At 44.2% G+C, this 14,515-nt stretch overlaps 3 protein-coding genes across 3 annotated transcripts in view; 2 read left to right on the top strand and 1 right to left on the bottom strand.

Moving 5' to 3' along the window:
• The window catches only part of LOC126558167 (26S proteasome regulatory subunit 6B), a 199,445-nt gene extending 196,931 nt beyond the window's left edge, over window positions 1-2,514 (bottom strand). Inside the window, exons 1-4 of the mRNA XM_050214130.1 lie at window positions 2,382-2,514; window positions 2,195-2,278; window positions 1,566-2,116; window positions 870-1,444 (exon numbers count right to left, since the gene is read on the bottom strand). Of these exons, the coding sequence (XP_050070087.1) occupies window positions 874-1,444; window positions 1,566-2,116; window positions 2,195-2,278; window positions 2,382-2,414 (1,239 nt within the window). The 5' untranslated portion in view covers window positions 2,415-2,514 and the 3' untranslated portion in view covers window positions 870-873. The remainder of the gene's footprint in view (window positions 1-869; window positions 1,445-1,565; window positions 2,117-2,194; window positions 2,279-2,381) is intronic.
• Window positions 2,515-2,882: 368 nt separating this feature from the next.
• On the top strand, window positions 2,883-4,031 carry LOC126558698 (surfeit locus protein 6 homolog). The gene is made up of 4 exons (XM_050214750.1): window positions 2,883-3,010; window positions 3,121-3,513; window positions 3,585-3,739; window positions 3,806-4,031. The coding sequence occupies exons 1-4, from the start codon at window positions 2,911-2,913 to the stop codon at window positions 4,025-4,027; spliced, it is 870 nt and encodes a 289-aa protein (XP_050070707.1). The 5' UTR covers window positions 2,883-2,910; the 3' UTR covers window positions 4,028-4,031.
• Window positions 4,032-14,391: 10,360 nt separating this feature from the next.
• Window positions 14,392-14,515, top strand: part of LOC126557178 (uncharacterized) — a 422,959-nt gene continuing 422,835 nt past the window's right edge. Inside the window, exon 1 of the mRNA XM_050212861.1 lies at window positions 14,392-14,395. The gene's annotated coding sequence lies outside the window, so the exon portion shown is untranslated. The remainder of the gene's footprint in view (window positions 14,396-14,515) is intronic.

Below are 14,515 nucleotides of genomic sequence, written 5' to 3'. Positions count from 1 at the left end.
CAAAACGTAACGGGTTAGGGAAAGTTATTACAGCTGTAGCTAAAATTGTTGAAAAATGTAATGAATTGCAGATAAACTTTAATACAATGGAACTTACAACCAACCGAACCGGAAACAGCCAAACCATGCAAATGCTAGTAAGAAATACGGACAAATAATCCTACTAATCGTTTGATTATACACACATTGTGCAACAGTAGCTATATACATATATACCCTTACATATATATACATAATTATAAACGTATATACCACGTTGAAATGATATATCTATACAAATTCATTTTGCGCTACATAAAGTTTGTATTCTACCAATAACGGTTTCCTTACGATTTTCGGCGTGCTGCTTGTTCGTATTGTGTACATTGAAACTACAAAGCTATTTAAAAATATGGAAAATATATGGCAATAGCACGGTGACACTTGATACCATATACAAATTGAATACAACAAGAAACACATGTACAGAAAAAAAAACATCCAAACACAACTACTTAATTCATGACAAACGTAATGGCTTCTTCGCCAGTAGTTGGAAGTAAGCCAAACGAGACGGGTCCGTTTGCGGTTTCAATGCATTTTGCAGCTGCAATTGTATGATGTACTGCTAGTTTCCGTATTTTCAAACAATGCCAAATAACACATTTGTGGAATGTCAATGTTAAACAACAAGAAAATTATATATATACAAGTCAAAAATCCCGCACATGTGTTTCATTTCAAAATGTGTACCCGAAAGAAGAAACAGTGGAAAAAACCGAATTACGAGACGGTAATACGAAACCAAATTAGTTTATTCAAACGAACCTGGACAAGATTCGTCCAAGAATAGCTTACAATCAAAGCAAAATGAAACCACGATGATAAACCTCCTTACTTATAGAATTCGTGTTCCGTTTCATCCTTCTTGATGTTGTTTTTGTAACCCTTCTCAAAGTCCTTGGCCAACACAATGTATCGATTTTCGCGCACCGCGTGCATACCCGCCTCCTGGCAGATTGCGTTAATATCGGCACCGGAAATTTTGTCCGGCCGGGCGACAAAGTCTTCCAGATCGACATCCTCGGAAAGATTCATCTTGGCGGTGATGGTGGAGAAAATCAGTCGCTTCTGTCGTCGATCTGGCAGGGGGAATTCGATCTTTCGATCGAGACGTCCCGGACGCAGCAGGGCAGGATCGAGCGTATCGGCACGGTTGGTCGCCATGATGACCTTTACGTTGGTGGTTTGATCAAAACCGTCCATCTGATTGAGCAGCTCCAACAGGATACGCTGTACCTCACGATCAGCGCCCGTCTGTGCGTCGAATCGTTTCGTGGCGATCGCATCAATTTCGTCAATGAAAATGATGGCGGGTGAATTTTCCTTCGCTAGACGGAACACGTCTCGCACCATACGGGGACCTTCGCCGAGATATTTTTGCACGAATTCGGAACCAACCACACTGGAACGTGCAAAAGAAAGAGAGAGAGAGAGAGAAAGAGAGAGAGAGAGAGAGAGAGAGAGAGAGAGAGAAGGAATGGTGAGATCATGTACAAATCCATCGACATGTTACGACGACTTACCGAATGAAAGCAGCCGTCGTGTGATGCGCGACAGCCTTCGCCAACATTGTCTTGCCACAGCCGGGCGGACCGTACATAAGTACACCGCGTGGAGGATCAATACCGATTTGCTTGTACAGTTCGAAGTGTGTTAGCGGCAGTTCGACCGCTTCGCGAATTTCTTGCTTCTGCATGTCCATACCACCGATATCGGAGTACTGCACGTCTGGTTTCTCGTCCGCATGCAGCATAGAGATGGAGCTGTCTGCTTCCGGTGGTAACACATCCACCAGCGCATTACTGTGTTTATGCAGCGCGACACTGGCCGATGGTTTCAGTAGCTCCCGATCGATGGTGGACAGAATGCGTACGTAATAGTTAGAGCCGGTAGTTGATCCAACGATGCCAGTGTTTTGATCAACCGCTTCCAGGAATTGGCCAATGACGAGCGGTACCGACTGGATGCGTTTGACTTCCTCCTGCGCGTGCAGGTATTCCTTTTTCAGATTGCGCTGCTCATCCTTGATGTACTCTTCCTGTACCTCCAAAAACTCGAGCATCTTTAGCAGTTTCTACGTGGACCATTTAGCGCCGGAGTGAAGAAAATACAGATGTATTGCACAGTTCACATAATATTCCCACTCATTTACCTTATACTTTATGTACAGATCCTCCTCCAGAGGCTCTTCCAAAGGGTTCACTACGTCCTTCATTGTTCGCGTGTCGGACTCGTCCTGTGCGAGAAACAAGCAAGTTGAACCGTGATTCTCAATAGCAAAAGCAAAACTAGCACTGTGCTCCTGAAGCAAGCTGATGTAGCTACACCCTCGCACTTACCTTATCAGGAATAACCATCTCAGCGTCAATCATTTTCAATATTTTTTGCGAATTAACTAAGCTCCGAGCGAACAACGGCAACAAATATTGCAATGACTCGGAATATTTTTGACAACGCAGTGTGCGTCACTTTTGCATTTGACAGTTGTTTTCCAGTTGTACCGTAGTCAAGGTTCATACATGCCGCCGCTGCAATTCAAAAAGAATCGTTTGAATTCATGTGAGATTTTCAATTAAGGATTGAAAAAAAGTGTTTCGATACAGGAATTATTTCCAGGAAATGCATCGGAAGTATTTAGTATTCCATAAGATAAATTAGTTTCGTTTATTTATGTTTTGATTCGGAGCGTAAGTTCCCGGTTCGGAACGTTTATTCACATCACTATTCAACTGTCAAAACGCTGTTGAAGTCTCCACCTCCGCAGTTTGTTTTGATTGGGACCACGCGGAGCAAAGCGTGCTAAAGACCGGAATTTTGTGTCTTTAATTAAGATTTACTTTCTGTGTACGTTGTATAAAACTATAAAAAATGGCTAAAAAGGCTTCTGTTGAAATGCTCACTCGTTTGCAAGCGATAAACGATGAGATGGAATTCTATATGGAATTGTTTAGCATCCCGGAATCAAAAGGTAGGTGTAGCAATGATGTTCATGTGCACTCCACAGGTGCACCATTGAAACGAAGCCCTGTTGGTTGCTAATATTTAACTATAATACTCCCCACTTGATTTCCGTTCCAGAGGAAGATGATGAGTCTGAATATTTGTTGGACTCTGAAGAGAAACCCAAGAAAAAAAAGTTGGAAAAGACAGCTGATACCGAAGAGGACAAGACACACCGGGTAGAGGTTAAGAAGAACAAAATCACTGCCAAGTACATGGGACGCAAAAGTAAGGCGAGCACTGATCCCCACAAAGTGGAACGCAAGAAATTGAAAAAAGAGAAACAGTTGAAGAAAAAGCTAAAAACCAGCACCGCGATGGCCATCAAACAGGAACAGCAGCGCAGTAAACTAATCGAACACAAGCCACTGGAAGTAAAGAAAGAAAAGAAACCGGCACCGATGTTCAATGCGGAAGGGAAAATTGTATTCTCCAAGGTTCAGATTGATGAAAGTGATGTGCAAAAGAAGGGTAAGTTGGCTGAGTTGCGATTACTCTAGGGCAGCGTAATAAAGGAAGTCGTCGTTTGTTTTTCTTTTCAGGCATTGAAACCGACACGAAGAAACTGCTGAAGAAGGTTATCGACAACAAAAAGCAGCTAGCAGAGTTGAAGGAATCGGGCGATATGGAAAAGTATGCAGAAATAAAGAAGAAACAGGCCTGGGAGAAAGCGTTGGCCAAAACCGCTGGTCAAAAGGTAATGTTTTATTGGCGCTTGATGTAACAATCATTTGCTAATAATATGCTTTCTTGTTCTGCGTAGGTGCGCGATGATCCGGAGCTGCTTTCAAAGAAGCTGATCCAACGTAAGAAGCAGATTAAAAAATCGAAGGAAAATTGGAAGGAACGACAGCAGAAGCTTGAACATCAGCAGAGCCAGCGACAGAAGGAACGAACGGCTAACCTTAAGGAACGTGCTCAAAAGAAAAAGAACACCAAGCTGAAGCGTATGGCCAAGAAGGGACGAGTCATACCTGGATTCTAGAAATATATGCCCCAAATCCTCCTGGAAATTATGATTTGCATGTTCAAATCTGTTGCTAAAGTTTCACATCCAAAATGAGCCTGTAGCAAACGGCTCGTCTTATGTACGCCGTGAAGCACTACTTACAATGACCTGTATTTGAACGCAGTATAAGAAGTTTCCTAAACACTAAAATGAACCGGTCTTCCGTTTTCCATCTAGCGCCGGTTGAATGAACTCTAAAAATATTTACTCAACGTTCGTTTTCCTCGTCATTTACTAACGTACGTCATACGAGAGTGTGCTGGCCACGAACGAGTCTCGTGAGACACTCTTTATGTCTGCTCGTTGTGCTTGAAAGAACACACTGGAGAGGAACACAGGTCGCGTAAATTTTTAAGGACTTGTCGCTTTAATCGCTTTACACGTTTGTCCGTACGCCGTTCCGCCTTACACTCTGCACTTGAGACACGCAAGGGACACCGCTACGCCTCTTACCTTCCTCGTTCCGTGGGTTTTTATATTTAGGTGACAGGAATGTTTTTTTTCATCTCACCGTGTTATTTATATTTAAACAGGATGAGCTACATGCACAAGGTTTATTTATACTGGCGAGGAGGATAACGGCATACGCTGACGCAGGAACATAGATACGATGAAAAAAGCTTGAAAGCCACACAAACACTTTTTGCATGCAGTAAAAGTCAGCCTGTTGGGCGTCCTCCTGTATATGGCCTTTTGGTGGCGCCGTGACCTCTCGATGGTTAAGAGTGTCACCCGTGTGTGTGAGTGTGTGCACTAGCATTAAGGAAAATGCACTGCATGTTATCATCATTACCCTCTCGGACCGTTAATTGTAACCCCTTCGACACGGGGTCACTTATTGGAAGGATGAAAGAGCAACACACACCCGACCTCCCAAGAGTGGTATGATCGAAGCAGGCAGTAGGTTGCTAGGGTAGAACGCAATGTTTCATTGCGCCTTTGTGCCGACGGTGACGCGTTTACGTCAAACCAGCCGGTATCAAGCATCTGGGCCGGGTAAGGAAGGTAAAAGGGAAAGGCATGGACAACTACTCTGTGCGCATGCAACAAAATGAATCGTGTACGTCCAGAGAGGATGAGTGTTTGCTTTGGCGCGGATCCTCCTGCCCTGCTAAGTTTCCCATCCTCGTTGGATTTCACAGTGTACGCGGCTTCGGTACGTTCGGGTGAATTATTTGGTACGAAGCATCCCGGTACTGTCGCCCGTTGCTCTGACGTCATTTCGGTATCACTGTCTGCCGTCCGCGCTCTCTCTCTCTCCCTCTCTCACATATACACAAGCACAAGAAGAGAGCGTAGGACAAGAAGAGGGCTTCTACTAAAAAACAACAAATTGAGCGAGGAACCATGCGCCTCCATCGTGGTAGAAGAAATTTGATAATCACTCTGTCCCGGTGTGTGAAGAGGTTTAGCATTGGAAAACAATGCAAAACGCTAGCAAAGAGAAAATATGGCTGGAAAGTGGTGAGGACAAAAGAGACCTGGCCGTACATATTTTGAGAGAGCCAGCCAGTTGCGTGGGGCTGCTGCTTGCTATTAACTGTGGCCGGTTGCTTTGGTTGCGATTATTCAAGAGTGCGAGTGGAAATACCAGGCAGACGGACAGTTGAAAAGTATTTAGAGTAAGTCATCGTTTTATATTTGAGTTGTTGGTGTTGTATTGAAATTTAAAATTAATAAGCAGATCTTTCTTAGTTGCAAAGCGTGTTGTTTTGAACAACAAGTAAACATAGTTCTACATATAAATATAAATTCTACATCATGGTAACCTGTTTAATTTTTTAAATAATTTTCAATAAATAATTTTTAATATTTGGTTCAATCAGTGCTCAAATCAATTTACGTAGCAACAGTGGATAGACAAGCGATAAACATACAATATCCATTTAACTATTCACATTACAGAGAGAGAACAGAATTTTCGAGAGAATGGTAGCATTTTTTCTCTCACTCGACAAAGGAACAACACGTGAGCGAATGTAGCCCATCTCGCGCTATCCATTGTTATTGTGTTGCTGCCAGTTGTAAAACTGTCTGAGCACCAATTCGGCGAGCGTGCTGAGAGATCCAACTTTAGCTCCCCCGCGTCCCGAGCACATTCGACTAGGGCTGGAGCGCAAAACCCCAAGCGAGGAGAGGCTTTTGTACAGCCTCTTCAGTACAGGTTTAACCGTCGGGGCTCGCGTGGGGATCGCAAAGCGCTTGACCGAGATCCAAGTTGTCCGTTCCGGTCCCTTTGACGGTGTCCTTCGGTACAGGCAGAATTGCTGGTTGAGTGAGGGCTCCGGCAGCATCACTCTAGCAATTTTACCAATTTCACCACATTGAGGTGAAGTGTCTTCGAGCTTCGCGGGGAAGATCAAGGTGCCACGAGCAGAAGTGCGTGAACACGACAGCAAGAGTGTTGTGTAGTGTGTATGTGCATCATAGTGCAGAAAGTGTAGACGGTACGAAATTGGTGAAGTGCTAAGGAACGGCGGCCGTGAGGGATTAATTTTTGTTGTGAAAATTATCCTTTCCCGAGCTCTAGTCGAAGGGAGGCTACATAATCGTCATTTTGTATTGCATTCGTCACCTTCGCAGCCTACTTTGGTGCGTGACAAGGTGGTGAAAAGGCGTCCGGAAGAAAGTGTGGTGGTAATGGCGTAACGCAAATGAAAAGTTCATCAAAGCAGCCGACCATTTCGTTCGCATATATGGTGCAGTAGTTTGAAAAAGGCTAACCCTGTGTCGGGACGGTTGTGAACAGTGTTTTTTTGAAAGAAACCCCGTCATTTTTGTGAAGGAGATATCGTCTAGGACTGGAAGGTAATAATCTGCATCCTAGTTTGTGTCTTTATGTGTGAGTTTTACATGCCTAGTAGTAAGGAATCCGCGGCGTATAGCCCGCGTGCTCACCAGCTAGTCAGATGTATGAAAACTTAGCTTGTGTCGTGGGTGTTTCAATGGGCTCGTCTGGCACCACCGGTTTATCGTATACCAAATAATTCTAAAGATAAAACAAGGAAATGTTTATTGCCTCCAGAAACAAGGTTTCGTAGTGTTTTATTTATTCCCTAGTACGCACCTCAAATGGAAATTTCCATGCTCAATTGTCGCGAAACATGCAATAATATAGCAGTCATCGTCTCGTCTCCATATAGCAACATATAGCGTACATGGTTTGGATCTAGTTTTCCCGTCGGTTGCCAGTTTCAAATGGTTAACGATTTTCCGATCAGATCCGTTCGTTATTCATGCCCAGCACGAGCCACCAAACGCACCGTCCCCGTCGCGTCGATTTGCAATCGATTTTCCTTCCCTAATACCATCCCTCACTGTACCATCTTTGTCGCCCTATGATGCTTTCTTTGTCACTCACTTTCTCGTTCTCGCTCTGGCCTCTCTCTCTCTTTCTCTCTCTCTCTCTCTCTCTCTCTCTCTCTCTCTCTTGCTCGCTCTTTCTCTATCCTTTCTCCCCGCTGGAGAAAACACACCCTTTCAGCGAAATTCACTTCCTCAGTTCACCTAGTTATGTGCATCATCAGCCACAAACTCTAGCAGAGTGTGCCAGGTTCGGTCCCAAATTCCTCTACCACTGATTTACATGCCCATATCCGTTCTCGATTCTCCCACAAACATTCCAACCTTTACAATTCTTAGTTTTACGCTCTGTGACTCATGGCGGGTTTGCATTTTCCTTTAGTAGAACATTCCACCACCTCGCCGTCGCTAGTACACCAACCGAGTATGTTGATGCTCGGATTAAGGCAGCAGCACGAACGAGGCCGCTTCAGCAGTGGGTGGGCTAAATTTGCCATGTTAAAGCGAGAAAGAACTGAAAAAAAAAACACAAAACAAAAATGGTTACCATCAACATCCATCTTTTTATTTCCATCTCAGTCACCCTCGCTTTCTCGCTCTGCATATCTGTGTTTTTGCACACGCAAAAAAAAAAACAAAACAAAAAAATGGCTGGAAATCTTTCACCCGAACAACTCGAAACACTTTTCAGATTCTTAGAAAGAAATTTTTGGTTTCAGTTTTCCTCTGCCGTTTCTGCTTCTTACGTTCCGTCCTTACTCACCCACCACCACCGGTTGATGGAGGTGCCTGGTCGCCCATGGAACAATATAGGAACACCGACATGTTTGCCTGGCTGTCTACTCTTCTCTCTCTCTTTCTCTCTCTACCAAACATTAGCTTTGAAACCGATGATTCACAAGTACCGTTTTCCGTTTTGTCTTCAACAAGTTTTACGCACTTTGCTGTTAAAGGTAGTAGGCGAATTTCCATCGTGTCTTTCAAAACAGTGTGGGTGTGAAGTGTTTCTATCCTAATGCAAGCTGTCACACTTTGTTCCACCGCGTGCGTAAGCTTTTCCGTTACGCTCGAATGGATGAGTGAACCGTTTTGATTCACACGTGTGGTTAAATTAAAGAAAAATTTGGTTTTAATTCCCGTTATTCGATTGGTGGTCCCAATGGTGTGTGTCCTTCATTGTAGATATATTTGTATGCTTCAATTAAAGCATCTTTACCCCATAAACACTCAAAACTGCTTCCTTTTTTGTATAGAAAAATGTTTTTCACCATCACCAGCGCACATCGCACAGTATCTGGAATTACCAAAGGTTTCGCAATTTATGTCTGTATTCTGTCGACCGGGGAAGAAAAGGCAAGGCACAAATATCTCACCTCAAACCTCAAACATACAGTCCATTGCCTTCCCCGTTCGCAAGCAAACTGGTGTGCTGCGTATGAGGAAGAAGACGAAGTAGAAGAAAAAAACGAAAACAAAAACAACAAGCATTGCGCTGCCTGCCGGCAAACGCGCGGCTAGCACATGTTCACACCGTGATCCAGAAATCCGCATTTGTGATGCGCGCGTCAAACAAGCGCGCGCGTCTTCCCGATCATGTTTGCCGATCGGCTTTATGCTCACACACACGGTGTGTAAAGCACGTTTCGTACAAACACTTGAAAAATACCACACATACACTAACTCGCCGGTCACAGTGCAATACCGGCATTTGCTGCCTCTCTCTCTATTTCTACCCACATTTGGCCTGGGATGCTGGGTGTTGTTATTGCATCTGCTTTTCGAAATATGTAAGATGGGGTGTATTGATATTGGAAGGAATTCCTTAAATCGGCAAAGGTCGTAATTCAACCATGATTTGATTAAATCACTTCGCGATTATGCGACAGAGGTAGAGCGCGAGAAAGAGAAACAGAGAGCGAAAAACGAAGAATGAGACAGAGAGCACGATAGGGCAGTTGGTGCACGAGCACGTGCTCTTTGTACTGGGCAAAATGGAAACCATCACAGTTGGTGATGACTGACTGACTGGTGGTGTGTCTGGCTATTTCTTGTCGGCGTATGGAAATGAGATTTTCTTTCTATAGACGCAGTTAGCCTTATATTATTGTATTATCTTAATTTCATTCCATATTTCATTACTGTTTTAACTTTTTTCCCCAGTTGGGGTTCAAGTGATGCATTGCTACCTCCAACGCCTCGCCTTTCCCCTCGACGCGCTCTAATCGCTGTTGGACATTCGATCCCAATCTTACTTTGTTTACGTCCATGCATAGCAGCATCCGCGATCCCCGTGCTTCCGACTAGTCTCAGCGGATCTGTATCTGTGTGTGTGTGTGTATCCGTATTCTACTTCTTCTAGTTTTGTCTTCTTTTTTTCTTTTCTTTGCTCCCGGTTTTGGTTTGTTTAGTTTAGTTGCAGAACACGCTCGTTAATAGGATGAGTGATAGGGGATAGGGAGGGAGAGAGGGGAGGAGGATAAAAGGGTGGCGGGGTTCGGTGATTTGGGTGGGGTGGCACACTACCTCCTCCTATGAGACGGTGGCAAAGGGGAGCATGTGTGTGCAATGTCAAGTTGGTGCGGGACGGAGGGGGAGGGGGAGAGCGATGGACAGTGACGCAGTGCCCCGACCGCTAAAATCGTTTACCTACGTCAATCGCGGAACGGAATCGCGCCGTTACCATTCGTCAGCCCGCGCGCGCAAAGAGAGTCGTCAGTGTGTACGCGTACAGAAGAAGAAAGACGTCGAATGGGGAGCAAACATACCCCTACCGCACGGCCCGCTTTTGCCTGCCACCCACACATCCACCACCCCCTCCTCTTCCTCTCCTCACCCTCTCCTATCTCACTTCACTATGTTTTCGTCGTGTGGTGAGTGCGTGTAATGAGAGAAGGAGAGTGAGAGAGCGCGAGAGAGACGAGAGAAAGGGGGGGGGGGGGGGGGGGGGGGAGTGGACGTGAGGCGTGTGTACATATTGAGTGGTGTTGCTTGCATGCGGTAAGCAAGCCGTACGTAAACTTGCCATGCTTACGTATACGCAAGGGTACACACAGGAGGGCACGAATAACACGATGCAAGAGAGTGACGCCGGTTCAAACAAAACTCATCATCACCGGGCCAGGGCAGGCGGCTCGTCCGAAGGGCGCAGAATTCGTTCCACCGCAACAGTCGCACGAGGCTGCGCTGTTGCATTGGCACAGTGTAGGGAAGATAGTTAGCAGCCTACTTTGCTTTCGGTTGGTTGACATAGAACAGTGCACTGCACCCTTTGGAGCAGTATTATTCCCGGCCTGGTCGAGTGTGCGTGTGTGTCTGGAGGACGACAGCAGGGGCGATGTGTGATCGTTGTGCGTGTGAATGACCTCCGTGGTCTGCTGTTTTGGAGCGTGCTTTTCTTTCTTAAAGCGGTGAGAGCATAACGATAGGAAACGATTTCTCCTTGCTTAAAATCCACTTATTGCAATCAAAAGAATATTATGTGGAGATTGCCACCCCCGTGTGTTCTACGTGTTCATGTGTGTGTCGCATTGCAATCATCTGTCCCAACCATCCCCATTTCATTGTCATACGAACCAATGGCGGTGATAAAGTGGCCATATTCAGGAAGAGGAGGAATTTATTTTTGGCATCTTCTTTTGTGTGTCTTCCACCTGCCTGCCTCTGGCGCTTCCCATTTCCTATTCCCGGCACCCAAAATGGTCACTTCCGTCTTCCGTGGCCGGCCAACGGTATGATGATCTGTTGTTCCACAAATGTCACGGTGCTATTGTACCGCTCTAATTGGTTGCCAACAAATCGAAACAACAAACGACCATGTTGGGACGTATCGAGCGGGGTGAGAGTGAGCGAAAGATAGATAAAAAAAGGAACAAAAACATGAAAGTGCACAAACCATGCGGACAACACCAACGGTATCGCGTTCCACCCGGTAATCGATATTCGATCTTTCGCGATGTGATGTCAACAGCGAAAACTCATTCGAGTGTGTGATGTGGTCTTTTTTTTCCTGTGAGTCCACCACCCACGGAACGCTGTTGTTCACCATGGACAGTTCAGTTTGATGCCGCCACCTGCTACTGTCTGTGCCGCGATTTTGTCGCTCGTCATCAGTCCGTTTGTGTATCAGTTGCTTAAAGAAAAACCCAACAGGAAAACACCCAACAACGTATGTAGACGAAGGCAGGAGAAAGCATTTAACTGACGCAGAACACCATCAGATCAGAACCCCTAGATCGCTAGAAGATGGCGGCAACGTGCGGTAACAATTCTGGGAACGCGCCATGTGAACGTACAATTTGACGCAAATTTCGGGCAAACATGGGCGATATAAATCAGGCCAGCGTGCGTGTGCAATGATCGGTTCGATTGGTGGTCTGGCATGGTGGTTTTGTGCTTTTTAAATCGTCCCATTAAGTATAGCCTACTAGGTCTTTGCTATGGTTACGGGAAGTAACTGCCGATTACGGTGTAGTTCTTGAAAAGTGCTGCCCACTTCCGGATCAAGTAGTCCTGCACGTCATTTACCATTAGTTGGGCGAACGTTGGTGGGGTACCTGGCAGTTTGGGACTGCCTCGTGCCACAAGGTGGATTGCCTTTTTTTTGTTGTTGTTTGTTCTTGATTACCGTCCCGTTCCATCCCTGTGCGTACGAGTGTGTGTGTGTGTCGTTGGTGGACCGTTCCCCCGATAAGATAACACAGATGGGAATGCTCGTCTCCCTTTTTTTTGAGCGATTTTTGCTATTGTTGTTGTATTTACTTTTACTATCATCACAAAAGTAGAATCGACGACAAGACGCAGGATGGCGGTAAAGAAGAGGGGAGGGGAGGGGTATAAAAGTAAGCACAATCGGGTGTATGATAACACGAAATGAAACCTATGCTGCGTCTATCTATTTTTAATGTGTAACTAACTTATGTGTGGCTGCGCCTCCTACTGCTTCTTTCTACCGCTTTTCGGGAAAAGCATTGTACGTAAATTGTAACTGCGCATCTAATAATGGGCAATGATAATGCGGCGCCAAAGCAAATGCAGTATAATTTGAATTTAAAGCAGTTCTTGAACTGTTACAATGAATGTATTTCTGGGGATAATAATTGGAGCAGTGCCGGCGATCCAGACGATAGCGGCGCCGGTTTTTACTTGGCAACGCCCGGAGGAATTGATCACAGAAGGTATCAAGTTAAGTTTGTAGTGCAAAAGAAGCAGAAGATGATGATAACAATGGAGAATAATTGAATTATCCAAAAGTAATCCACACAGTCAAATTTATTAGGTGTCCTCTAATTATGGCATCTCAAAGACTGCTAAGCAGCGCCTAAACGGTCGATTCTCCACCATTCCACTAAATAATAATGGAAATTGCATTCTTATTGTTGACTTTAGACTTGCTGCTACCACCGAAACTGATCCGAATAGGCTTTGAACTCTGGTCCTGCCGTGTGAAGATCGGTGACCGGGCGCCTCCATTAGGAAATAGCCTTTGGAAGTATTAATTATAGTATTTTCTGATGATTCTAATAATTTAGATATTTTTTATTTATTTATATTTTATTGATTTCGTAATTACGGCCAGGCCGTGTTCCTGAATAATGTGTTTGATTCTAACAACTCTAATAGTACGATAAAGCTATGCTACTTGGGAAACTGACGATGACGCTTTCTTCACAAGGCAGGACCGGGGTTCAAATCCTATCCGGATCGTTCCTCCGTAGTGAGGACTAACTCTCCAGCTACGTGGAATCATCAAGTATGATAAGTCATTAAATGGCCGGCTTGGCCTAGAAGAAGTCGTTAGGCAAACAAGAGAAGAAGAATTATCCTGCTACTGGTGCATGAAAACAAAAAAGCAAAAAATGGCAAGAAGGAAGAAGCGAAATCTTTAATGTTATTTTTATTCAATAATACTCTATTTTTAAGCGTTGGATGGAGTTTTTGCTGGAGTATCATGGAATGAATTGTTTGTAGAACAACAACGTATGCATAAAAAAGTGACAAAAATGTTCCAGTTTTTCATGCGCTGAATCTGCCGCGTGGTGGCCGATCTACCGGTTGGTGGGCAATGTATACTAATTGACTACAAACTATCAAAATTTGAGAGCTTTATCTCACAATTTACAGTAGCTATTACGATAACAGTAATTGTTCTTTATGTTAAAGTTTGTATGTACCGTCTGCTCAATTCGGGCCCAAGAACAAGTCGGCCGTTATATCACATGTTTTGTCGACCGGATACGATCGGACAAATAACTATCAGATTCTGGCCGTCCTGGAGAAGGGAAATTTTACAGAGCGAGGGCCTGGATCTGGATTTTAAGCCCCAGGAACATTCAACAGGAGCTTCGGTTCACAATTAATGAAAAGGACGCCACGTCCCGTTTCATTTTCTCCAGAAATGGCATTGACTAATATGGCTTATGGTACAAGGAGCTTCCCAATTGCCACATGCATTTGAAAGTACCACAGGGATAATAAAATGGTGTAATTATCTACTTGAAGCGAGCAAGCCTTTGAGGGACCTCAAGTAGCTAACCTAAGTGTGGCCACAGTGCCGTCCGTTCGTAATTTTTTAGATCAATTTGAAGAGGAAAATCTATCTAAATAATTGCATGGAAAAATCCCGGCAGGAATTGATGAAATAATTAACAGAAAAAATGTCAATAAATTACTTTTTGGCACTTACGGCTTAAGTGCTGACAAAAGGCCGCAAGACGTTGACGAAAAGGGAAGAAAATTTTTCGCACATTAAATATTTATTAAAGAAAACAATACAATTTAAATTTTTAGACTTGCTTTTATCGTTTAATTTTACCATGCATCTAAAAAAATTGATTTTTTAATCAATAGTTCATTGTTAAAATGTTAGCACAGGATAGCTAGTATTATAGACGGATATATGTATAATACAAGGGAATAGTTGATTCCTTTGCAACTCCTCACATATCAACATAATTACATATAAATTAATATTTTTTTCCTTTATTCTTGCTCCCATCCGCAGTTTGAATAATGGAACACATCTGCAGCAGAGAAGTAGCCTCCGTTTGAAAACCCTATGCCACCGTTTGTGACATGCCAAGGATTTAACGGAGCGAAACAAACCTCGCCAAGAACCCACTGCGTAACCGAAACCCAAATTCGTTTGTTCTAGGGCTTCCCATA

This window comes from Anopheles maculipalpis, chromosome 2RL (genome assembly GCF_943734695.1).
Source record: "Anopheles maculipalpis chromosome 2RL, idAnoMacuDA_375_x, whole genome shotgun sequence".
Taxonomy (NCBI): Eukaryota; Metazoa; Arthropoda; class Insecta; order Diptera; family Culicidae; genus Anopheles; species Anopheles maculipalpis.
This window is presented reverse-complemented; position numbering and strand designations above follow the sequence as displayed.

Excerpts from the sequence above, each read along its gene's own strand:
- LOC126558698 (XM_050214750.1), top strand. The coding sequence starts at position 2,911 with ATGGCTAAAAAGGCTTCTGTTGAAATGCTCACTCGTTTGCAAGCGATA. Across the intron at positions 3,514-3,584 it reads AAGTGATGTGCAAAAGAAGG|GCATTGAAACCGACACGAAG; the intron begins GTAAGTTGGCTG and ends TTTTCTTTTCAG. Across the intron at positions 3,740-3,805 it reads CCAAAACCGCTGGTCAAAAG|GTGCGCGATGATCCGGAGCT; the intron begins GTAATGTTTTAT and ends TGTTCTGCGTAG.